Source organism: Rattus rattus, chromosome 8 (assembly GCF_011064425.1).
Source record: "Rattus rattus isolate New Zealand chromosome 8, Rrattus_CSIRO_v1, whole genome shotgun sequence".
Lineage (NCBI taxonomy): Eukaryota > Metazoa > Chordata > Mammalia > Rodentia > Muridae > Rattus > Rattus rattus.
Window position 1 is genome coordinate 47,725,706 of NC_046161.1, and position 25,856 is coordinate 47,751,561.

The 25,856-nt window shown below is 44.6% G+C and overlaps 1 protein-coding gene across 1 annotated transcript in view; it reads left to right on the plus strand.

The window, feature by feature from the left end:
* Positions 1-24,398: 24,398 nt before the first annotated feature.
* Positions 24,399-25,856, plus strand: part of Slc35f2 (solute carrier family 35 member F2) — a 43,531-nt gene continuing 42,073 nt past the window's right edge. Inside the window, exon 1 of the mRNA XM_032911156.1 lies at positions 24,399-24,538. Within this exon, the coding sequence (XP_032767047.1) occupies positions 24,429-24,538 (110 nt within the window). The 5' untranslated portion in view covers positions 24,399-24,428. The remainder of the gene's footprint in view (positions 24,539-25,856) is intronic.

The window sequence follows — 25,856 nt, forward strand, 5'->3', positions numbered from 1 at the left end:
ATAACACAACCTAGAGGAAAGCCTACACCGTAGAGTCCTTGCATGGGCAACTATGCTTTCATGTGCTACCTTTTGGCTAGTCGACAGTCAGAAAATCCCAGCAATCCTCCCGTCACTGCCCTACTTGCTTGGGGTATGCTCTGGTCTGGGCTCATACACAGCTTTCTTTCAGGGTGCTAGGATCTGAACACTGGTCTTTGTGTCTGTCTAGCAAGCACTCTCGCCCACTAAGTCATCCTTTTAGCCCAGAACTGGTTCTTAACTCGTCTCTATTACCAGAATATAAACAGATAATGATAACTCTTTGTTCTTTGAATTTGTGACAAAGAGTAGTAACCTAGTATATTTCTGTAATCTTTGAAAAGTTAAGATAATGTCTGTTGCATTTTCCGAATACGTGGGAAGAAAGAATACATCTAAAAATATAGTGGTGTCATTGAAAGCCTGGGGGTTGCGGTCAATGGTTGTTCTTAGCGCTCTAGATTTACACTGAACATGACACACGACACGTATGCAAACTGTTTGCTCTCTCATTTGTAGTTTAGAAATAATTTTATTTATAAGAAGGGTGTCACATCTGAGCACTGCATCTACGTTGCTTTCTGTAAAATAGAAAGCACTTAATTAGCACTGATGTTAAAAGGGAATGGTCTTGGTCTAAATGCAGTGTAATCCACCTTTTGGTGTTCTTCAGGTATACTTTTTACTTTTCCGTTGCGGTGATCATGCCATGACCAAGGCAAAAAGAAAGCGTTTAGGCCTTATGGACTTAGGGTTTCTGAGGGCTAACGTCCCTAATGGCGGAATGAAGGTCTGGTGTACAGAACAGCTAAGGGCACACATCTTGATCTGCAAGCAGAAGGCAGAGAGGAACACTGGGAATGGTATGGGTCTTCTGAAGTCTCAAAGCCCACCCTCCAGTGACATGCCTTCTCCAACAAGGCCACACTCGCCAATCCTTCACAGACATTTCCACCAACAGGAGACCACGTGTTCAAACCTCTTTGGGAGCCAGTCTCATTTACACACCAGGGAATGCCCCAGAGACAGAACTGCAGTTTGTGTTCATCAGAAATGCAAAAGGGGTAAATCCTGTATATAAGTACTTAGGAAATAGCCACAGTAAATTTTTTATTTAAAATTTTGTGTGTATGAGCATTTCTCCTGCATGTATGTATAGGTACTACATGTATTTCTGGTGCCCTTGGAGGCCAGAAGTGTTGCAGTAGTCCATTACTGTTCTAATCGCCCCGACAGTGGCACCACAAGTTCCTTGCTACCCCGCCTCAATACTCTGGATTCCCGAATGAAACACACACGCGAGCACGCACGCACACACACACACACACAAGCACACACGTACACGCACACACACACACACACACACACACACACACACACACCCTTATATCTAATATGCCTTAATCAGTTCAATGGCTGGGCCACTCCCAAACTTCCACGTTGCTAACGCCTCCCCTCAGATACTCCTGAGATATTACTTACTAAAATCTATATTCCATCATTGCTACCCAGTCGGGGGCGTCCCCTCTTCCCTGGCTCTTACAGGATTGGTGCTCTCTCTTTTGCAGCTCTCAAGCCTGATCTTATCCTTTCCCAGCATGGCGATTCTCCTTTCTTCTTGCCTGTGAGTCCTAAAGTCCCGCCTCTGTCTCCCTGCCCAGCCATTGGCCACCGCCAATATTATTTACCAATCAGAACCAACTGGGGACAGGGACCCTCAGTGTCTTACGTATGGATTCTCCTGCAATTTTGGGAACCCAGTTGGCATAATACAAGCGTTAAAGCAAACCCACAACGCAAAGAGTGTGTAGGATCTCCAGATGCTGGGGTTGTGGATGGTTTTAGGACGCCATGGGAGTGCTGGGAACCAAACTCTGCTCTTAACCACTGAGACATCTCTCTAACTCCTAAGAAGACATTTTAAATGGTAAACAGTTCAGTAGGATATCTGCTTGGACACTGCATTATTTAATGATTGAAGTATGATAAAAAAAAAACTGTATCTGGTGAAATGAGTTTCTTTTTTATTATATTTCTAATTATGTATATGTGTTTACCAGTAAAGGCCAGAAGAGGGCATCCGATCCCATGAAATTTGAGTTGTAGGCCTTTATGAGCCCATTTGACTGGGTGCTGGGGCCCAAACTTAAATCCTCTGCAAAAACACTATGTGTTCTTAACCACTAGAGCTGTTTCCAGCTCTTAAATATCTGCCCGGAATAAAGCATACAGCAGAAGAGAGAGGTTAGGTGTCTTGTAAAATTATCCATGCGGGGCTGAAGAGATGTCTCTGTGATTAAGGGCACTTCCAGAAGACCTAGGGTTCAATTCCCAGCAGCCACATGGTGGTTAACGCCAGTTCTAGAGTCTTTGATGCCCTCTCCTGGACTCTGCAAGGCATTCACTGCATGTATATGGGACATAAGACTTACATGCAGGCAAACCACGTGTACACATTTTATAAAAATAAATAAATTGTTGCAAGGTAGATTCTTCAGAGGACACATGGACTCTTTTTAAATTAAATTAAATTAAATTAAATTTGTTTTACTTATTTGCATCCCACTCACTGCCCCCTCCCAGTCTCCCCCTTCTATAATCCTTCCGCCCTCTTCTGCCCTCCCCTTCTCCTCTGAGCAGATAGTGCGCCCCCCCCCCCACTTCCCGTCTCTTTACCCTAGCACTTCAAGTCTCTGTGAGACTAGGTGCTTCCTCTCCCATTGAGATCAAGGCAGCCCAGCTAGAAGAACCGATCCCACAGACAGGCAACAGCTTTTGGGATAGCCCCCACCTCAGTTGTTCTAGACCCACATGAAGACCAAGATGCACATCTGCTACGTTTGTGTGGGGAGGCCTAGGTCCAGCTCTTTGTGTAGTTTAGTTTCTGAGAGCCCCAAGGGTCCAGGCTAGTTGACCCTGTTGGTACATGAACTCTCAAAACCAATAGAAAATCAGTCTTTTTTCACCAGCTGCAGGGCTACACAGGAAACATAGCTAAACCTTGTAGTCACAATCTTTAATATTTCTGGCTTTTTTTATGAATGAAAGTCACATTCGATTGATACACTCCAATTAGCAGTAAGCAGAGCTACAGAAGCCAAAGGGCAAGGTTAGTGCGCTGTGGACTTTCCCAGAGCTGTGGACTGTGACGGTCTTTGTTGTTGCTTTGTCGGTGTTGGGGGTCTGCATGCTGGGCTCTTAGGTCAGAGTGGCGCCTTGGTGACAGTTGTGCTACAGTCTCGGGCCTGTTACAGAATATTTTAAAAACTGCCTAAGTTGTCATGGATAACAAGTTAATCAAAGAACAATGAAATACTTTATAAGAACAAAACGTAAAGCGGTGTTTTTAATACAGCAATATTTCTTGATATTGTTTTAAAACTGATAATAGAATTAGCTGGGAAAAAAAAAGTTGGGATAGCCACAGTTGTAAGGCCAGACATCTATTGTTAGATCAAACAATAAGGAAAAACAATGGCTAAACTTAAAATCAAAAGCCTCTTCAGGGATTGGGGATTTAGCTCAGTGGTAGAGTGCTTGCCTAGCAAGTGCAAGGCCCTGGGTTCGGTCCTCAGCTCTGGGGGGCAGGGGGGCGGGGGGCAGGGGGGCAGGGGCCAGGGGGGGCAGGGGGTGGGGCGGGGCGGGCGCCAAAGCCTCTTCAGATGATTTTCTGTCCCATTAAAAACTGTTTATTACCTTTTTAGGTTAGCATGCAAAGTAGTAAGCTTCGTCATGGCCTCTTGTACGTGCATCCCTAAACTCTTATTTACTGATTACTATTTTGTCCACGCCGGTTTTCTTTTCTTTTTCTTTTCACTGTTTATCTCGGAAGTTGTGTGCCCTTAGGAAGAGATGTTCAGACCACATCTGGGAAAGAAAAGAAGTCTTTTAGGGCAGTGGGTGGGCGAGAAGGGGTTATGGATGGAGTGGGGCTAGGCAAAAAGCATGAAGAGTGTGGAGGAAATTCTAGTGTCTTCTCTTTAAATAGTAAGGCGGTCTGGACTTTTGTTTGCTTGTTTATTTGATTTGTTTGTTTTCGAGACAGGATCTTTCTGTGTGGTCCTGGCTGTCCTGGAGCTCACTCTGTAGACCAGGCTGGCCTTGAACTCAGAGATCTGTCTGCCACTGGGATCAACGGCGTGCACCACTGCCATCAGGTGCTCATTTGGTCTTATGTACAACCCCTTTTCTTTTTCTGAGCTAAACTGTAAATACTTCAAGGATGAAATCAAAATGCTTTAGTTTTCTGTCCCCTTTGCCACATGGCCTTAGCATAGTAGGTATTCTAAAAATGTCTACAGAGGGAGGAATTACTAGGTGAAGGTGCCTTGAATCCATAGCTTGAACACTAGAGATCAGCACATCTGGAATTGTAGAATGCACGACATTTGCACTCAACCAATGCCTGGCTGGTTGACTTTGGATCATTCTACCCTAAGCCGAGTGTGTCGATGTGAGCTCTCTACAGAGTTGCCATCTAAGCACAGAGAGCTATTGATTCCCTGCTAATGACAAATAATTCTGACATTTCCAGTTGTTTGGTACGCTGTGTATTTTGGGCATTCAAATCAAAGCCAGGTTGGTACTGACAAGGATACTTAGAACCCTAAAGGTGAAGTTGAGGAAACTTAGCTGGAGTAAAAGAGCCGTTAGTCTCTGAGGGCTTCAGTGGTACCTGCAATAAATGGATTTTTATAGGATGTTACAAATCAGACTCTTCGCAACAAGGCAATGAAAGGGAGGCCTTCATTACAGATTATATTTAGAAAGTTCTCCTTAAATTTATGAAAAAATATCTTTTTATAATACCTTGGTCCTAGAATAAAAGTCTGTTTTTTTACTTTTGCTATTTATTTATTTATTTATTTATTTATTTATTTATTTATTTATTCATTTATTTATTTATTTATTTACTGTTACAAAAGGTAATGCTGAATATATTAATGTCGTACCATGTGGTGTTTTGATAAAGATGATGAGGGTTCATCTTCACTGCCAACTTGATTGGATTTGGAATCACCCAGGAGACACATTTATGGGTGTGTGGTGGGTGTGTCCCAGAGAGGTGGAACTGAGGGGAGACCCACCTTGGCTGGGGTCTTGGACTTAATAAAAGTGGAGAAAGGAGGGAATGAGCTGAACCCTAGCACTTACCTTTCTCGGGTTCCTGACAGTGGACACCATGTGACCAGTCAGCTCATGGTCCCACAGCCGTCCCTCTTACCATGATAGACTACATCTCATCTTAAACCAGCCGGGAGACTTCCTCCCTGTGGATTGCTTCTGTTGGGTGTGTGTAAGAGAAATGAGAGATGGCTGATACATGTCCATTGCTCGAAGCAGGTGAGACATTTATTTCCTCAACAATTATCATTCCTTTATGGCAAAACTGTTGCAACACGTTCATCCACCTTTCATCTACCCACATGCTTATCATTATTGTTGGTGTAACAGAGGTTAGACATGGCAGCTCATGCCTGCTGGGCAAGCACTCCTCCATTGTGCTAGCACTCTCCTAGCTTTCAGACTTGTATAAAGTTGCTCTTATCTGTAGTCAGTATCTGTGGTAAAAACACATTAGAATTTCTTGGTCCCACCAGACCATACTTTATACATCCAAGAAATATGTATTATATTTTAAATATTTAAATATTATGTATTATACTTTATACATATTTAGAACCTTTCCCCACTTCTTTCTCATAACTACTTTACCTCATCTTTGGAAACCTATACCATTCTCAACTTGTAGGGATCAACTCTTGACTTCAGAGGTGAGTGGGGATTACGTGGAACCTGTCATTCTGTGTTGGGCTTACTTCATGTAATATAATCACCTCCAGATCTATGCATGTTGCTGCAAATAACAGGACTTCGCCTTTTTCTAGGGCTAGAGTAGAATTTGACTGTGTATGTGCACCCATTTCCTCCACCCATCCTCCATCCATCCATCCATCCATCCATCCATCCATCCATCCATCCATCCATCCATCCATCCACAGACACGTGTCTTGTCTCTGTTTTCTGGCTGTTATGAATTGTGCTGTCTCAATGCAGAAGTATGAATTTCTCTTTGACATACTGATTGTATTTCTTTTAAATATTTCCTGTAACAGGGTCACTGGGTCATTTAGAAGTCCTCTCTAATTTTGGAGGAACTTCTCTGGTATTTGCTGTAAAACCTGTGCTTTTTTACAGTCTGATTCAGAGTGTGTCAATATCTGCTCTTCTTCCAGGGCTAGGGGGTATCTCACTGTGGCGTCCACTCGCATTTCCCTAATGACTAGCAATGCCACTCCTTCTCCTACACTTGTTCCAGTCTGAGTGCACTCTCTTGGAAAATGCCTAATTAAATCCACTGCCAACCTTTAAGTGGAATTACTTAGTTTCTTGGCTCCCAAGCTTTCGAAATGCATTCTGTGCCCCAGGAGTCAGGTGTATACTTTACAGCTGTTCTTTTGTCTTGTGGGCTGTCTCTGCATCCTGTTGATTTTCTTTATGTTTTTGGCAGGAACTTTTAGTTTACTGCAATTCCGTTGGTCTATTTTTAGTATCCTGCTTTTGGGGTCTCGTAAAAAAATTTTTTCCATCCTATTTCATTGTTCCAAAGCATAACTCCTATTATGTTTTTCTTATACTAAGAGATAAGAGATAGACTAGGCTGGCCTCATACTTGCTGACATCCTCCTGCCTCTGCACCTGATTACTGGGCTTGCAGGTGTGAGCAATTATGCACGGTTTCCATGCCTATTCTTAGCATCTTTGCTAAAATTCAACTGGGAAAACATAGGTAGCTTTCGGGTGAGTCCTAGCAGAGGCAAGAGCGTCACTGTTTCAAGGCTGTTCCGTGATGGACTTTTCTTGGGGATGGGCAACACGTAACATACACTCATGCTATAAAGGGAACCCAGGATGGATCAAAATACATCGAAGTCCAGTTTGGCGAACTAATGGGTTTTTATTGGGATAAAAACTAACAGGACCATGGGCTAGGATTGTTGATGAAAACCAAAGCAAAACAGCTCCCACCTCAAAAGAATGAATGAGACACTTTATTCTGGAGCCAAATATGAGTGACCATGGTCTTCCCCAATAGAGCGTTCCAATACGGTAGCAATTTCATAATAGCAGAACAAAGAAAGCTATGCACCAAGGCACTTTTTTTTTCCTTTTTCTTTTTTTCGGAGCTGGGGACCGAACCCAGGGCCTTGTGCTTGCTAGGCAAGCGCTCTACCACTGAGCTAAATCCCCAAGCCCACCAAGGCACTTTTTAAGTACATTGGTGGGTATATCCAATAGGTGGGTTGCAGCACACCAGGGAATACTCTGCCATAGGCTTTAGAAGCGTTCTGACAGCACACTTAGATTGGTGGACACCAAGGGGGTCTGTTCATACATTCCAGAGGATTTTTATGTTAGTCATAGGATGTTAGGTCTGACACAGGGATGGATGAGGGATGGCTACTTAGAAGGCCAAAGCCAGTCCAAGATAAATCATGATTAGTCTCTGGACCTGCAACCTTCCAACCTCTCCACATCACTGATGTTCTATTGATCAGTCAACCAACCTTTGCAGACACTTGTTATTTTCAGGAATCCTTATTACAGATCCCCCTGTTGGCCAAGTATCACAGTGTGTGTGTGTGTGTGTGTGTGTGTGTGTGTGTGTGTGTGTGTGTGTGTGTGTGTGTATGTGTGTGCGCGTGTGTGTACTGTGGGTGAAGAGGTTGACCTTTTTTTTTTTTTTGGAGCTGGGGACCAAACCCAGGGGCTTGTGCTTGCTAGGCAAGCGCTCTACCACTGAGCTAAATCCCCAACCCAGGCCAGTTTTGATTAATAAATCGTGAATGCTATTGCCACCAGTGACTTATACCTTTTGTACAATTTGGATAGGAAGGGACAACCCCAAATCTCAGGGTGCTCCATTTACGAGTCAGTACTGTAGAAGTTATTCCTGGGTCTGCAGTCGTGTGGCTGTGTCATGGGGCTTCTCAGGGCCTTCCAGCTGAGGTGTTTATACAGTGTATAAACAGTGGTGTTTATAGCACCTGGAATTTAAGTTCGCAAAGTTGCTCTGTGAGTTGGAGACTAGGTAGTTGGTAGATATGGTCCAGTCCCATGTTTTGGGGTACCCGGCCACATGCACAGGGCAGTTGATCAGCCGTGCAGGTTATGGGCATTCAAATCAGGAAGCACAGGCAGCTGCAATAGCTTAACAGTTACATCCAGGAATTTGTTATAAGTTATCATCTTTAAAGAAAAGATTTTATTTATTTACTTCATTAATATCAGTGCATTGTATTTGCCTTCAGACACACCAGAAGAGGGCATTGGATCCTATGGTTCTGAGTCACCATGTGGTTGCTGGGAGTTGAACTCAGGAACTCTGAAAAACAGTCAGTGCTCTTAACCCGTAAGTGGTCTCTCCAGCCCCATAAGTTATTATCTTTTTTTTTCTTTTTTTTTTTCTTTTCTTTTTTTCGGAGCTGGGAACCGAACCCAGGGCCTTGCACTTCCTAGGCAAGCGCTCTACCACTGAGCTAAATCCCCAACCCCAGTTATTATCTTTAATATCAACAGCAACACAGTAGTCTAATTTGATGGACACAGTTAGAATTCTTCCCTTGTCCTTTTTTTAAAAATTTATTTATATATGTGAGTACACTGTTGCTATCTTTAGACACATCAGAAGAGGACATCGGATCCCATGACAAATGGCTGTGAGCCACCATGTGGTTGCTGGGAATTGAACTCAGGACCTCTGGAAGAGCTGTCAGTGCTCTTAACCTCTGAGCCAACTCTCCAGCCCTCTTCCCTTTTCCTTAATGGGATAGCTTCTTATTTCTTTGCAGATAAAGGTTGTGGCCCTAAAATAGAGATACCCAACAAAGGGATTTCCCTTAGGCAGATTTAAATTGCTGTTGAGTCCAAAACCTGGAACCTTTCTTTACCCAAATTTTATGTAACAGTAAGGGAAATCTTTCTTGGAAGTAGTGAGAGATTGAATCTTTCCAAGCACGAGGACTTGGTTCAAGTAAGGATGGGAAGTTTAGAAGCAAACAGGTTTAGCTTAATAGCATAGGGGTTTAATATGGGGATGGGGATGGGGAGCTGGTGAGAGTGCAAATTGGTGCAGCCACTACAGAAGTCAGAATGGAGAATTATAAAAAGCTAAAATTAGATCTAGTGAATGACCCAGCTCTGTCACTCCTTGGCAATTCTCCCAAAGTACTTAACATCATACTCCACAAGAATTTACTCAGCCATGTCCATTGTTGTCTATTAACAATAGGCAGGGAATAGAAAAAACTTAAATGTCCTACAACCAGTAAATGGATAATGAAAATGTGATATATATACACTATGAAATATTAATCTGTAAAGAAAAATGAAACCATGCAGGTGAATGGGTAGAACTAGAAAAGATCATATTGATTGAGGTAACTGAGACCCAGAAAGACAAATATCACATCCTCTCTCTCATTGGAAGCTCTTGGCTCCAAATCTTCAGATGTGAGCACACAGGCTGTAGTTACTACAGAAAATAGGAGAGTAAGACAGGACCCCTGACAGTAGAGGGGCATGGAGAACAATAGAGTGGGGATTAGCAGGGTACAAGGATCTGATCAGGGAAATGGGAAAAGGTTGGACTTCTTGGGAAGGGAGATGGACGCAAATACAGAAGGTGGAAGAAAGTAAAGCTATCTGGTGGGGAAGGGGAGGCTGCTTAGAGAAATGGGAGAAGAAGGAGGAAGACGGTAAAGACAGGAGAAGGAGGGATGGAAGTAAAATAACAATATGGATGGCTGAAAGAAAAACAATAGGAATCATGCTATTTAACTAAAAAGAAAGGAAAGAATCCTACAATATTTACAATTCAATGTATAAACATACAGATATAGTTTTAGTGAACTGTTCTCATCTGACCTGACAACATTTCCTCCAGGAGCCAAAGGGCAGATGGATAGCATGCAGTAATTCTGAGATTTGTTGACTATTTCAAATGCATTGGCTAAAGGAAGCCATAAATCTACCATTGCCTCCATTGAATGGCATAGTTATGTACTACTCCGAATGCATAGTGGCTGTCTGTATAGATTTTGGTTTTTTTATTTTTTGTTAGATGGCTTACTCTGGTTGAGGTTCTGAGCAGATTGAGTCCCAGGCAAGTGGGCACATTCTTGATTATATCAAGAGTAGGGTTAACCGTATATCCTGCCTGAAACACCCCTGTCTTGTGTATAAGAACTGTCAGTAAATAAAATCAATTCTGCATTTTTGATAGATGTGTCCAATATGTCTCTTCTAAGGGCAACATGTGTGTGGCTTATTTGAGTATAGTCATGTTCAGTCTCTTCTAGTTCACACGGTAAAGGGCATAGGAGACCACAGGACTGAGAGAGTCACACTGTGGAAAGCCGGGGTGATGAATGCAGATGTGTGTTTCAGGACGTCAGGCTACTTGCTGAGCAATGCTGGATGTGATGGGGAGTTAGCAAAGGCTCTACGGAATGAGGCACATAAATGGTGAGAGGAGAGCCTAAGGTGACTTCCACTGGTTTTAGTACAGCAGCAGAGGCACTCATACAGGGCAGTGGCCTCTGGCTACTGGATCTAATTCCTGACTGAAGTACCACAAGGGTCTGTGTCTTTCCCCATGTTTCTGAGACAGCATTCCCAATGCATTCATTTCCTTTTCATGAATGAACAGGATGAAGGGAGGATTATTGTCTGGTTGTCCTTGGGCAGGGTCCTAGTTTCAAGCTATCTTCGGGTCTTGTACTGCCTCTTCCGTAGGCCTAGTTATCTGGTATCTGTTTGGTCTGTTTGTGTTTCTTATATAGTGGCTAGGAAATTAAGGAATAGTTTAGAATTTGTTTTCAATAGTAGCTAGTTAGTCCTAAGTCTCCTCTTAATTGTTTGTTTGATTTGGGGGTAAGAAAACTCCTCAGCATAGAAATATGGTCAGGAGTTTCGAGCAGTCTTGACACATCACTGTATGACAAAGGCATCTAACTTCCTGCTTGCAAATTGAATTTTTGTCTTTTGATACTTTATGACCCCTTTTAGCTGGTGGCTGTAAAAAGATCATAGGAGAGAGAACACAATAGTAGATCATCCACATATTGTATTAAGGCAGACTTATAAAAAATTGTATATCTTATAAATCAAATTTGAGAATTTGAGAGAAATATCGGGGGCTTTCAGAGCATCCTGTGGCATCACAGTTCAAGCACATTGCCTTTCCTTGAGTGTGGGCAAGCAGGTTGCCTTTAGAGGACTTAACAGTCCTCTAAAGATGTGGGAACCGGGCAGGACTGGTTGTTGAGGGATTACTCGCTTATTTGTGGCCTGGAGACCCTGCACAAATCTGTGACTTCTTCCACCTGACTTCTTCATGAGTAACGTTGAGACATGACAAGGACTGGTGTGGGGATATTAAATCTCTTCCTGGGTATTCTTCCATGGGTTTGGTTCCCAGTAAGGCTTTTTGCCTTAAAGAATGTTGTTTTATATTGTGTAAGGGCCTGCTTTTGTCTGTGGCTATCTCAGTCGGAGCAGCTGATTTTATTTGTTCTGTGCCTGTTGAGGACTTTGCCTATAATTCCCCTGGTACTTACAGGAGGAAACTGTCAGTTCCCTCTTGTTGGGTCTTCTGACTTTTTGACAAGGGGCATGGAGACAATGGTGGTGAGGCTAGAGGTTCTGAGTGTCACCCAAGTTTATGATCATCTCTCCCTGTTAGGAGACGAAAACATGTGTTTCTCAAAAGTCATCTTAACGAGTGTACACGGGCTCAGTTCACCAGTGTGAAACGTGATACAGTCTGGATAGACGGCTCGAGGTTAAGAGCGCCAATTGCTCTTCCAGGGGACCCATCTTCAATTAATTCTCAGCACCCATATGGCACTCACACCGTCCATCTTAGCTGTAGTTCCAGGGGATCTTATACCCTCTTCTGGTTTCCACAGGCACTGCCTATATGTGTTACACAGACTTAAATGCAGGCAAAACATCCATACATACAAAATAAAATTTAAAAAAGAAAATGAAAAAAAAAGTGGTGTCCTTGTCCTATAGTCTCTCCCAAATGTAATTTTATAGAATTTGTCTTAAAGGCAATAATGGATAGTTAGAATTTTATTTTACTTTGAGGAAGTATTTAACCATGACATAGTGTAGCTCAGTAACAACCAGGACCTTTCTTTCCTTTTGGTTAGTAATTTATCTGTAATTTTGTGTGTTTGTCTGTTTTGTTTTAGTAAGCAGAAGAAGAGAAGCTCTGGAGTCCCTCAGAGCAGCTCTACTGTAGCCTGGTTTTCCTTTCAAGGCTGCTCTTTTGGGAGAGCACCCACTTCGGTTTCATACAATCGCTTTTGAAACGGCCAAGTTTTCCACAATAGTTGCAGTTGACTCTTAAGTTTTTTTCATTTTTTTTTGTTTTGTTTTGGTTTTTTTTTTAAGAAGGAAGGAGTTAGTATTTCTCTGTCTGGAAGCTTGTGTTTTACCTGTAAACATGTCGTAGCTTGGCTAGGGATGTCTTTTTACACACACACACACACACACACACACACACACACACACACGCACATATGTGGGTCTACTAAAGTTAAAAAGGGTCTCAGCTGGATTATTCTGTTTGACCAAAGTGGCTATATCTTCTTGACCCTACAGAGATGCAGAATTTAACTTGTGAGCCTCAAAGTTCTCAGGGGAGTTACTTCAGTGCTGTTTAAATGTTTTGTTTTGTTTAGAATCTGACACAAAAGTCAGGTACAGGTTCCCCTGGTCCTATCTCATACTGCTGTAGTTTGTTTGGCCCCATCAATACTTTGTGGAGATAATTTTCGTATCATAGCAGAGGAAGCTCCCCATTTCCTAGATGGTATTTTTTTTTTATCAGCATCTTATTAAAGTCCTTAAGGGGGTTTCTCCATTCTGCCAAGCAAAACCATTCCTTGCTTTGCTTCCTGAAGCCAATAATTGAAGCAACTGGTCAGAAAGCTCAGTTTCATGTCAATAGGGTGACCTGAAATTCTTTAATAAAACCCAGAGGGCTCTATGATCAGTCACGGAACACCATAACCAAAGATGTTATCTCATATTTTGTCCAGGGAGTACAAACAGTATCTGGGTTCTCTCTCCCCACTAAGTTTTATCTTAAAAGGAGTCATAAAATTTTTTCTCTTAGTATATAGAATTTTGTTCCCCTTGGGAATAGGGCAAAGGGAAAAATGGAAAGGTGAGGGAACTGGATACCTCCTGATAGAGGAGGCAAGGGGTTAGGTGGGAGCATCGGGCTGAGAAGAGCTAAGTCCTTCAGCATGCATCTCTAGTTCGAGCACACTTTATGACATTTTTTATTAACCTCTTATCCTTCAGTGTCTGCCCTTAATTCTGATAGTTTCCAAAAGCCCCTTATTCATCTTCTGTAAGCTCTCAATTTTACCATGCTTGTAAATTCCTGTTAAAATATCTTGCCTATTCGTAACTTTTGCTTTATTGCTGGGAGCGTCTAGCTCTGCATGTAAAATATCAATTTTGGAACAGCAAATGCTGTAGGTTGAAGGAACTGGAAAACTAAGTCGTCTTTGGTTAGATCTTTTCTCAAGTACATGTAAGTTGAATGTCTGTAACGACTATACGTTAAGTTGCCTAGAGTAGTAAGTAGACAATGGTTTATCTTCAAACATTTTCTCCCCTTTGGACGTCTTCTTACTGGTTTTCTTTCTCCTGACAAATCACAGGCCTCTGTAGGGGAACTCATGCTTCAGATCAGGTTTCTGTGCTGCTTTGGGGTGGGGCTTCTCAGCTTTTACTGGAGACCATCGACTCCCACTGGGTCTCAGGGTTACCCTCCATGTCTGTGGAAAAGTGGGAGGTCTTAATGACAGTGGATGATCTAACCCTTATATGTGACTTCTCTGGACAAGCTGATAAAGTTTCTTTTGACCCAGGAACAAGATATATTTGTTGTTTCCCAAAGACATCGAAAGGTATGGGGAGTTCTCCCAGACATCTCTATTGAGATGTTGGTTTGGAGGGAACAAATGCCTCCTATATTTAATGTTTGAAGGATCAAGCATTCGAAAATATTTTTAAAGATTTATTTATTTTCATTTTATGTGTATGAGTGTTTTGCTGCGTGTATGGTGTATCCCTGTGTCCCACATGTGTGACAAGAGCCTGCAGAGTTCAGAAGATTTATGGATGGCTGGGAACCTCCATGTGGTGGCTGGGAACTGAACCTGGTCCTCTGCAAGAACTGCGAATTCTCTTAACCACTAAGTCACCTCTCCAGCTCCACTCAGAATATTCTTAAGACGAAGGTTACAAGGTCACAATATGGAGGAGAAGCCAGAGAAAAATGCAGAACTGGTTATTGGAGGAGTGTCAGGAGCCAAGTGTGAAATAGGTAATAAACCAGAGGTTATTTCCCAAGGCGAACAGAACCACGTCAAACCAAGCCGACAACAAACCAATCAGAAACCAAAATGCTTCTGAAGCCCACAAAACTGACTGCTTTAAAGCGAACATGTTGAATGCAAATCCTATCCTAAGAACTTCAGGTCGGAATAAGTCAAGAAGGTCTGAACCCTAAGAAAAGACTCACTAGTTTTTCTTTTGTGAGACAGGGTCTCTCTATGTAGTCCCGTCTATACTCACTGCGTAGACCAGGCTGGCCTTGAGCTCTCAGAGTTCTGACTGCCTCTGCATCCCAATCGCTGGTGAGGCAATGCTGAATTGTAGACAGCAAGAGGCATCCTGTCCTGGTAACAATCCAGTGGAGGGCACACTTTGGGAACCAAGAACTATTGATGAAAGAAAAGCATCTCTCCCTAAATGAATAAAGACTTTTTTTTTTTTTTTTTGGTCTGGAGCCAAACATGAGTGACCATAGCTTAGGAATAAAGACTTAGGTCTTCCCCAATACAGTGCTCCAGTATGGTAGCAAGTTCATGGAATATTCATAGTAGCAGAACGTGAAAGCTATGCACTAAGATACTTTTCAAATACATTGGTGGGCATATCTGGTAGGTGGATTTGCTGGTAGGAACAGCAAATCGGGGAAACCTCTGCTATAGGCCTTAGACGCATTCTGAGCACACTTAGCCTTTTGGTTGGTGGACACTGGAGAGTCTATTCATATTTTTTTTTAATGTCATTTACAGGACGTCAGAACTGAAGCAGGAATGGGCAAGAAACGGCTACTTAGGACAAAAGCTAGCCCAAGACAACTTGAAATTAGGCTATGGATCTGCAATATTCCAACCTCTCCACATCCCTGCTGGTCCACTAATCAGTCAGTCAACCTCTGCAGACACAGCTCATTCCCAGGGGTTACTTACAGGAACAGAGGTGACTCAAAAGCAGCTGTGTTACTGAAAAGCCCACCTTAATACCCTGGAAGACTCAGAAAGGCTGCTACCTCAGAGCTCTCTACCCAGCCTCCCAGTAGCTGGAAAGGCTCAGGAAATCTCTTGGCAAGCTCTGTCAGAGTCCCTTCCCCAATGGTGTTTATTCATTTTACAAAGCCTGGCATGAGAGAATCTTTCAAAATCCCCCTTTCCCAGACAGGTGACATTTTGTTTGTCTTCTGGGTTCCCTTTCCCTCCTGGAGCGAAGTCTTCAATTAGGTGGAAACTGAAGGGGCCCTGGCCAGCTCCAGCACTGCGAGCACAGCTCTGGCCAGTCCTGCCCTTCTCCCCCATTCCCTCTGCCTTGCTAAACCCCCTTAGATTACACTCCTAAAGCTAGCCCCCAAGGTCTATTCCCTTATATGGCCACTTCCTCCTCCTAAAGCTGACAACAAAGGTCCAGCTATTAAAGTGTTAAAGTCTAGCAATCAAGCCCCCCCTTTTGGCTCACCTAATTAATATACCCAATTAAAACTAAGCACCTCATCCTAATATGGAGCTTCCCCTTGTTCCTTTCTAAACTGGATAGACATCCTTTCTATCCAGAGGCAGTCCTTTGTCCCCCTCCTTTGGGACACACACCCCTCCCCTCTCTCCCTTGTTCCCTTCCCTTTCTTCTCTTCATAGTCTTCTGTCTTTGTCCCTTATCCTGTTCCTCTGTCCCCCTGGGCAAATAAATCTCCTTTGAGCTGAGAACTTGGTCTTGGGGGTGGGGGTCTTGAGCCAATACTTTCTCCTTTCAGAAACTGCTGTTCAACAGAGGCCACCCTGGCCAGGTGTGTCAGTCCACATCTTCAATCCTAGCACTTAAGTGGGAAGCAGAGAGATTAGACTGATTAGATTAGATCTCTGGGAGTTCGAGGCCAGCCTAGTCTACAGAATGAGTTCCAGGATAGCCAAGACCACAAGGAGAAACCCTGTTTAGGAAAAACAAACAAACAAATGAACAAATAAATAACAAAACAAAGACCAGTCTTGGCTACTTAGAGAGATCCCCCATTTCAAAAAGAGGGTGGGCACGTATGTGGTTTAGTGGAACAGTGCTTGGCCCGGGGTCCTGAGCTCCATTTCCAGCACTACAACTACAAAAACTCTGGTTTAGAAAGAAGAAGCTTTCTGGTGGTCTTTTGTCAGAAGTCCTTGATCACGGGCTTTGACTTACAGGCTCTTGCCTGGGGCTGAGGAGGACGCTGCCAAGTAAGTAGACCAAAGGCCTTGAAGTCACCAGGTTGTGAAGAAGTTCAAATTAATCCTCAAAGAGAGGTCACAAGGAGACCTCCTAAATTAAGCAGATGGAGAGAGAGTTGTTGAGTAGGAACTAGATGTTCTGTCCCTCGCTTCCCACTCCTGCCTCCAGCTACTTTCTAGCTGTGAAAGCAGGAGACCATTCCAGCCAGAATTGTCCAACTCATACCTTCCTCAAACTCTGGACCCACAGAAACCACAAGAGATAATAAAATGATTGCTTGAAACACAGGGATGTGGGCTGATTTGATACACACAGTAGATAATATCAGGCACACGGAAGGTGTTTACTAAATGGTAGTTTTTTAATTGTTATTTGAACGTCTAATAAGCAAGTTTATTATAGGAAAAAAGAAGCCCCAACACCTACTTGTCCCCCAGTAAATTTCCTTTGGCAGAAAAACTTGTGGATTCGTGCCCACAGATGGACTCAATATATTTTAGTCCCGATACCGAAATAATGCAGGCTGATCAATACTCCTCAGCGAGGGATGAGCCCATTGTAGAGCAAAGCTAGGAAGTCCTACTTTCTGGGGAGGACCCCGTGTGTAGAGAACACGTGCCATATGACTTCATGTACTGCTTGGTTGTACTTCTGTCCTTTGGAGTATAATGTTGAACCTGACACATCGAAAAATGCTTTAATTGAATATTTTCACATTTCAAAATTAGTAATATGACCCCCCAAAATAAAGACAGATAACGACAATCTCTCTTCACTTATTTCCCTAGCTCCATTCTGACCGTGCCCATGATTTAACCAATTTTCAATTTCCTGGCATGTGTTCTTGCACACTTTAGCCCTCTCCTCCCTTCTTTAAGACAGAGTCTCGCTATGTAGCGCTGGCTGACCTGGAATTCTCTAGTAGGCCAGGTTATACAGTATGGGGATTGCAGGCTTGCTCTACTCTGGGTGGTTTCAGGTTTGTTTTTTTTTTTCCATTTTCCTTTTGAGCTGGAAGCTCAGGATGATGATGCCCAGGCTGGACCCAGACTCTTGGGTGTGAGGCAACTTCCTGTCCCAGTCTTGCAGGTGCTGAACTGATAAGGCTCCATCAGCACGCTTGCTCTTCTGGTTCTCGTAAACAGAAGCAAGCGTAAATATGTGTGAATCATGCATATGCAGATACAAACAAAGATAGTAATGTCTTTGGTGGCTTTCAGTAATGGATTCGTGTAGCATGGTTCTCTGACGCCTGCTTGCTTCACTTGACAGCAGGTCACAATCTTTTCAAAGTAGCCTATGTCTCCCTGGCTGGCTGCTGTCATAAGTCGTCATTGATTTATCGCTTAAAGTAGGGTAATTTTGTTTATTCCCTTCAATGTTCTGGAGGCCAGAGGTCCAAGATCAGTTTTACCTTATGATGTTGAAGCCTAAGGTTGTCGAGGCTGTTTCTTCTGGAGGTTCTGAGCCCGTAGCAGCTACCTGTATGGTAGCTGCTTCTTTGTCTTTAAAGTATATCACCCCCCAGTCCCGTTATGTAATTTCTGCTGGTGAGACTCTCCCCCTGCTTCCCTCTGTAAGGACACTTCCTTTAGGGCCCACTGGATAATCCAGGATCACTTTCCCATCTCAGGATGCCGCCCTTCATTAAACTTACAAAGTCCCCATTGCTGTGTAAGACAACTGCCCTTGGTTCTACAGATTCAGCCTGTATTTGGGGGCTGGAGACATCATTGAGTATGGCACAGCTGAACTTTTTTCTTGTTTGTTTGTTTTTGATTTATTTATTTTTTATATAAGTACACAGTCGCTGTCTTCAGACACACCAGAAGAGGGCATCAGATCTCATTACAGATGGTTGTGAGCCACCATGTGGTTGCTGGGATTTGAACTCTGGACCTCTGGAAGAGCAGTCAGTGTTCTTAACCACGGAGCCATCTCTCCAGCCTCCTGAACTTTTTTCTTAAAAGATCTATTTTATTTTAAAATTTCATATGTGTGGCATTTTGTCTGTCACGTGTCTGTGTGCCACGTGAGTGACTGGTACCCCTGCATAGCCTGAGACTGCAGTCATAGTTGTGCATTGACTCGTGGGTGCTGGAAATTGAACTTAGGTCCTCTGGAAGAGCAGCTGGTACTCTAATCCACTGAGCCATCTCTCTAGCCTCACATCTGTTGGTTTTTCTTTTGTTTGTTTTGTGGCAGGGTCTCAGTATATAGCTCTGGCTGTCCTGGAACTCACCATATTTGAGTTTCTTGTAGGATGGACTACTACTTCCAAGGTCTGCCAGCCTCTGTCTCCTGAGTACTGGGATGAAAAGGCTTGCACCACCATGACCAGTTGCATGTGAACTTTTAATCTTAGCATACACTAAAGGACTATTTGATACATGCTTGCTGTTGCTTGTTTCATATTTGAAGAACAGACCCTGAAGATGAGAGTGGCTTGGAACTCAATAGGTAACAGACTTCTCAAATTCAGGCAATCTTTCTGCCTTGATCTCATGAATCCTGGGATTATAGGTGTGCCGTACCGAACCCATCTTATTTTTTGTTTGCTTGGAACAGATTCCCATAGTCAAGACTGTCCTCAGACTTCCTACAGAGCAGAGGATGGCCTTGAACTTTTGCACTTCTGCTCCTATCACCCAAGTTCTGGGATTGCAAGCATAAACTGCCATTTCCAGCTTTACTGATCTCTCTCTCTCTCTCTCTCTCTCTCTCTCTCTCTCTCTCTCTCTCTCTCTGACTGTCTGTCTCTGTCTTTCTCTGTCTCTGTCTCCCTCTCCTCTCTCTGTCTCTGTCTGTTTCCCTCTTCTCTCTGTCTTTCTTTTTCTCTGTCTCCCTCTCTGCTCTCTGTCTCTGTCTCTCTCTGCCTCATCTCTCCCTGCTTTCTCTCTCCCCCCTCCCCTCCTCTCTCTTTCTGTCTCTGTCTGTTTCCCTCTTCTCTCTCTCTCTCTTCTCTCTCTGTCTCTCTCTGTCTCCCTCTTCTCTCTCTGTCTCTCTCTGTCTCTCTCTGTCTCTGTCTCTCTCTGTCTCCCTCTTTTCTCTCTGTCTCTGTCTTTCTCTCTGTCCCTCTCTTCTCTCTCTGTCTCTCTCTCTTTCTGTCTCTGTCTTTCTCTCTCTCTGTTTCTCTCCCCTCTTCTCTGTCTTTCTCTGTCCCATCTCTCCCTCCTCTCTCTCTCCCCCTCCCCCTCCCCTTCTCTCCCTCTCTTTCTTGGTCTCTCCTCTCTCTTATTGTTTGATTTCTTTTGGTAATTTTTTCTTTACATTTTTGAAGTTTTTCCTTTGCTTACCATTCATTCTCCACCATTTTTGGGAGGTGGGTGCAGGTCTTGGTGAGGTAGATTGAACGTAGAAGTCCCAGACACACTTAGTTCATTCTAAGCGCCTGCTTTCCTAACCACGAGACACCTCTCTGGCCATATTTTAAGGTTATGTGCATTGCTAAAGCTCATAACTTTCTCTATAATCATGCAAAAACCAAACAAGTCTCATACTTAGGAGAGGCTGTACTGGCTGGTTTTGTGTGTCAATTTGACACAAGCTGGAGTTATCACAGAGAAAGGAGCCTCCCTTGAGGAAATGCCTTCATGAGATCCAGCTGTAAGGCATTTTCTCAACTAGTGACCAAGCGAGGAGGGTCCAGTCCATTGTGGGTGGTGCCATCCCTGGGCTGGTAGTCCTGAGTTCTACAAGAGAGCAAGCCGAGCAAGCCAGGGGGAGCAATTCAGTAAGCAGCACCCCTCCATGGCTCTACATCACCTCCTGCCTCCAAGTTCCTGCCCTGTTTGAGTTCCTGTCCTGACTTCCTTTGGTGATGAACAGCAATGTGGAAGTGTAAGCTGAATAAATCCTTTGCTCCCCAACTAGCTTCTTGGTCATGATGTTTTGTGCAGGAATACAAACCCTGTCTAAGACAGAGGCTTTGTCGGGGGAATCATTACAAGAGTTACTTCAGCAGGGGGCTGGAGAGATGGCTCAGTGGTTAAGAGCATTGACTGCTCTTCCAGAGGTCCTGAGTTCAAATCCCAGCAACCACATGGTGGTTCATAACCATCTGTAATGAGATCTGATGCCCTCTTCTGGTGTCTGAAGACAGCTACAGTGTACTTCTATATAATAAATAAATCTTTAAAAAAAAAAAAGAGTTACTTCAGCAGGGAGGTGAGGGGCAATCCCAAGGCTTCAGGGAGCTGGTTTGATTGATAGTAGATGGAGAAGGCTTTAGCTGAAAATGGCCTGTTTTTAGGAGTGGCTCTTGTGGAAAGCTGACTCATGGATTGTGAAAGTTCAGAGGCCTGGGGCTAGAAGACAAAATTCAAGTTGATCACAGCTAAGTGTGCTGATAATTGCATAAATACAGCACTTGGGAGCATGGGGTAGGAGGACCATAATTCCTAGGCCAGCCTGGGTAACAGTCTATTTCTAGATAAATTAAAAACAGCAACAGCATGGTGATGGGGGTGTATGACTTTAATCCACCACTCAGGAGGCAGAGGCAGCCAGAGCTCTGAGTTCAAGGCCAGCCTGGTCTAAGAGTTCCAAGACAGCCAGGAATATAGTATAGAGAAACCCTGTCTCATAAAACCAACCCAACCAACCACCACCACTACCACCACTACCACCACCGCCACCACCACCACCATCATCACCACCACCACCACCACCACTACCACTACCACCACCACCACCACCACCACCACCACCACCATCACCACCACCACCATCACCACCACCATCACCACCACCACCACCATCCTCACCACCACCACCACTACCACCAACCCCATCAATTAATTAAAACTTGGTTAATAAGTATTTTGTTCTAATTGGTCAGTGGGAATGAGTGGTTCAGTCTCATGAAGGAAAGAATGGGAGTCTGAGAGGTCGTTTGCCGGTCTTACGTAATCACACGAGGAGGCGTGTGTGCTGTGCCAAGAACAGAGATGAAAACAGGGTTCAGGTGAAAAACACCACATTGTCCTTTTTCTTTTTCTTGAGAGGGGCTCTCTGTGTTGCTCTCTAGCTATCTTAGAACTCACTATGTAGACCAGGCTGGCATCAACGCAGAGAGATCCACTGCCTGTGCCTTCCGCGTACTGAGATTAAAGGCCTAAGCCACAGTGTCCAAAACTTCCACACTGCCAATCTGTTGAGTTTAATGGGTGTGGTTTGTAAGTCCTCCCCACCCTCCTGAGACAGGGTCTCGTGTGTCTCAGACTGACTCTGAACCCTCCACGTAGCTAAGGATGGCATTGAACTTTTCTGCCTCCACAGTGCTGGGTTACAGGCATGAGTGACATGGTTCTCTCCAATCCTGGTGACTGAACCTAGATCCTCACACATGCTAGGTAAGCACTCTCCCCACCGAGACACATCTCAAGCCTCTACGTGGGCATCTAATGCTCTCAGACGGCTTCCTCAAGGTGTCCCATGATATTCAGTCTTCTTTGGTCATCTAGTTTTGAGTTTCACTCTCATCTTGGACAATCTACACAGACACATCTATCTATCTCGGTAAATCTATCTGTGTAATTATATCTTTGTGTGTCTGGAGATGAACCCAGGGCCCTAAGCCAGCTGAGCTCGCTCGCTACTATTGACGTCAGCAATCGCTACAACACGTATTTTATTATATTTTAATAAGAATATTTATTTTAAAAATTACAAAAATAATTTCAGTCTCAGCTTATATCCAACTCACTTTATATCCAATTGATTCATCCTGTTTATTTTCCCCAAGCATTTATAAAGAAATTTGATTACGTCCCTTTAAAGTTAGAAAAAATAGCCAGAGATATTGGCAAATGCCTTTAGTCCTAGCACTTGGGAGGCAGAAGCAGGCAGATTTCTGTGGGTTTGAGGCTAGCCTGGTCTACAGAGTGAGGTCCAGGACAGCTAGGATTATTTAAGATCTCCACACCCTGTCTCAAAACAAAACAAATAAATCTTCAAAATAAATAAATAAAATTAGACAAGTACTCCCAACAATCATTTCGGTTAGGCACGATTGTGCATGCCCCAACCCTTGGGAGGAGGAGGCAGAAGGCCTGCCCTAAATTGGAGGCCAGCCTGGGCTACATAGTTGAGTTTCATCTAGTGTAGCTTATGGAGTAAGGTTTTGTCTCAAAAAGGCAAAAATAAGCAGAAACAATTAAACTTTACAGCGCTTGTAGTTGGCAAACCTAAGGCCCATTTAGCTACTTTTTCAAAACCTATTCCCTTTTTTAATAAACATTTTTTTTGTTATATTGATTCGATTGATTGTGTTTGTGTGTGCCATTGCTTAAATGTGGAGTTCAACTTGGTAGGGATCTGTTCTCGGCATCCACCATGTGGGCTCCAGGAACTGAACCCTGGCGTCAGCTACCTTTATGGGCTGAGTCACACACCCCTACCCCCACCTCGTGTTTTTGCTTTCATTTTAGCTCAGGCTAACCTAGAACTCACACTATTCTAGGCTAGCCTCGAACTTAAGGCAATGCTCCTGCTTCAGCCTCCTAGGAGCTGTGATTAAAAGCATGAGTTACCAGCTGGTTAAAAATCTGTTTTTTCGGGGTTGGGGATTTAGTTCAGTGGTAGAGTACTTGCCTAGCATGCGCAAGGCCCTGAGTTCGGTCCCCAGCTCCGAAAAAAAAGAAAAAAAAATCTGGTTTTTCTTAGTGTCTTCTACAAAACCACCTGGTCTTCTGTATCCACACACAGTCTTCTAGAATTTACCATTTACAGTATTCCTTTATCCACTAAAGGAGGAGGCTGGGGTCAGGGTGAGGAGGTGGGGATCGGTCCCAACACCTTTTCTTTTGTGTGCCTGGTCTCTTTCAGGAAAAAAGCTTAATCAGCACTACAGATTTGCTTCTGTCAGCAAGAACCAGGAACTTTCCCATCCTTTTTTTTTTTTTTTTAATTCCCTCTCGTTCCTTCTAGGTCTATCCAAGCACCAGAAGGCGTGGCCCGGGTCAAGGCCAGGACAGCGCTGTGGGTGGCGAGGCAACCCAGCACCTCTGCAAGGCTTGCCTCGCCTTCACCACAGAGACACACTTCCCCGATCTTCCTTTTGCAAGGAAAAGAAACCACAGCTTTTCTTCAGTTCTTTTAAGGGAGGAGGAGGGAGACCTGGACACAGGCGGGGTCAGTGGTTCTTCCAGTTAGCAAAGTTCAAGAGGGCACTAACTCGCTGTCTGTACCGACATCCTGGAAACCAGCCAAGAACATCTCTTATCCGGTTACCTATAGGTTGCTGATTTCAAACAAGGAACCATAAAACCCTGAAATGCGCCGGGCGTGATAGCGCCGATCTGTAAGTTCCAGTTCTCTGGAAGCTGAGGCAGGAGGACTGCTGAGAGTTCGCGGTTATCCTTGGCTATATCGAGAGTTCCAAGATAGTCCAGGCTACAGAGTGAGACCTTAGGTCACACAAACTAACCAAATCAACTCCACCCACAGGGGGTGGGGGAGGAAGAAGCCCAACCCTCTCATCTTAAATTTACATTCAGCCCTACTCAGCTCTGACACTAGCCGGGAAAACAAACCCGCCCTTTCTCCTCCAGCTTCCCAAAGGTGCCAGGTGGCGATCTGCAAAAGCGTTGTCTGGCTTTAAGGGCTTGACAGTTAATGATTTGTCGCAAGAGCTGGGCGGAGGAGTACCGGGACCCAGGCGAGCGTGCTAGCGAGCGCAGCAGGAGAGCAAGGCAGGGCGCGAGCCGAGTCCGCGCTATCCTCACAGGCACCGCCTCCTGTCTTCCGGGCCTGAGCACTTATCGGGGTTCCGGGCACGCGAGGCTCGGAGGGACCCCATGGAGGCTGAGTCGCCCGCTAGCACGGGGGCCAGCGAGCCCCGGGCGCTGGGGACGGTGAGCAGTATCGGCAGCCAACTGAGCAGGATCCGAGGCAAACTCTTCACCTGGTGAGTGCAGCGCGCGGAGCCGGCCTGGGTGGCGGGGGCCCCAGGCAGGACCCGCTGGCTACCCGCGCGCACGTGTCTGCGGAGCGGAGGCAGCGGCGCCTGGACCTCGGTTCCTTGCGCTCTCAAGGCACCCTAGGGGTCGCATTTCACCTGGGTGCCCCCACCCCCCAAACCGTGGCAATGCTGGTTTTTCAGAGAGTACGCGGGGAATTCATCAGATTGGCATTGTGAGAGAGGTCCCCGGTTTCCTGTGACAGGGTGGGAGTCACCGTGGATGCAGTGGAGGGGCGCTGCCCAACCTAGCGCTTGGCAGGTGGAAGTGTTGCCCTTCCTGGCTCGGTGCCCGCATTCCTTCAGATCGGGATCCGTGCCCACCTAGCCTGGTGATCGCCTCCAACTGGAGTTCACTCAAGTGAGAAAGCTGGGTTAAGTTTTGTGCTGTTGCGAACCCGGAGACAGTGTCTGCCGGGTTTTGGGGCCTGAGCGAGGCGACATGGCCACCTCCGGGAGCTGGTCCAGGGAAGCAGGTGGCTGATGTCACTGTGCTCTGTTGAGCTGTAGGTAGAGATGTTCTTAAAGAGTTGGCAGCGACTCTGGGGAAAGCTTTCTGTGATCACTGGGCGACTTGAATTCTGGAGATACCAAAGGCTAACATCCAAATAATGAAATCCATTTACTGAACATTTACTTCGTGCCAGGCACCGCGCTTAGCCATTTATGTAGACAATAGCACCGCATCCTCTTCGCTTTAGGATATGGCGCTATTGTTAGACCCACTTTCCAGGTGCGGAAACATAAGGCTAAGCAATTCACTTGTGGATAGTGAGAATGCCAGGATTACAGGCATGTGCCACCATCGACCTTGGGCAATGGATTTCAATTGAAAGATTTTGAAAGCTATGTCCTTGAAAAGCATCTCACCTTCAGAGCTGATCAATAAATGTGTATACATGCATTTTTTTTGTCGTAAATAAGCATAGTTTTAAATAGATGCTCGGTACAGAGGGGCAAATGACCCAAATTGCTCATTCTCCGACAGCTGTGTAATGTCTTTATAATTCGGCAGTAATTGATTAGCAGGGAGATGATACAGTGGCATAACCCAAGATGCAAACTTGGAATTCAAATCTTTAAGAGAGCTGGTTTGGAAGAGTCACAGAACTCTGCGTTCACGATTGGTACTGTGAGGGTCGTTGCAGTACCACAAACAGTACCACAACACAGTGAGAGCATTCATGCTCCACCTGGGTCAGACCTATGGGTTCAGTTCTCAACAATAGCAAACACACGCACGCACGCACGCACGCGCGCGCGCGGG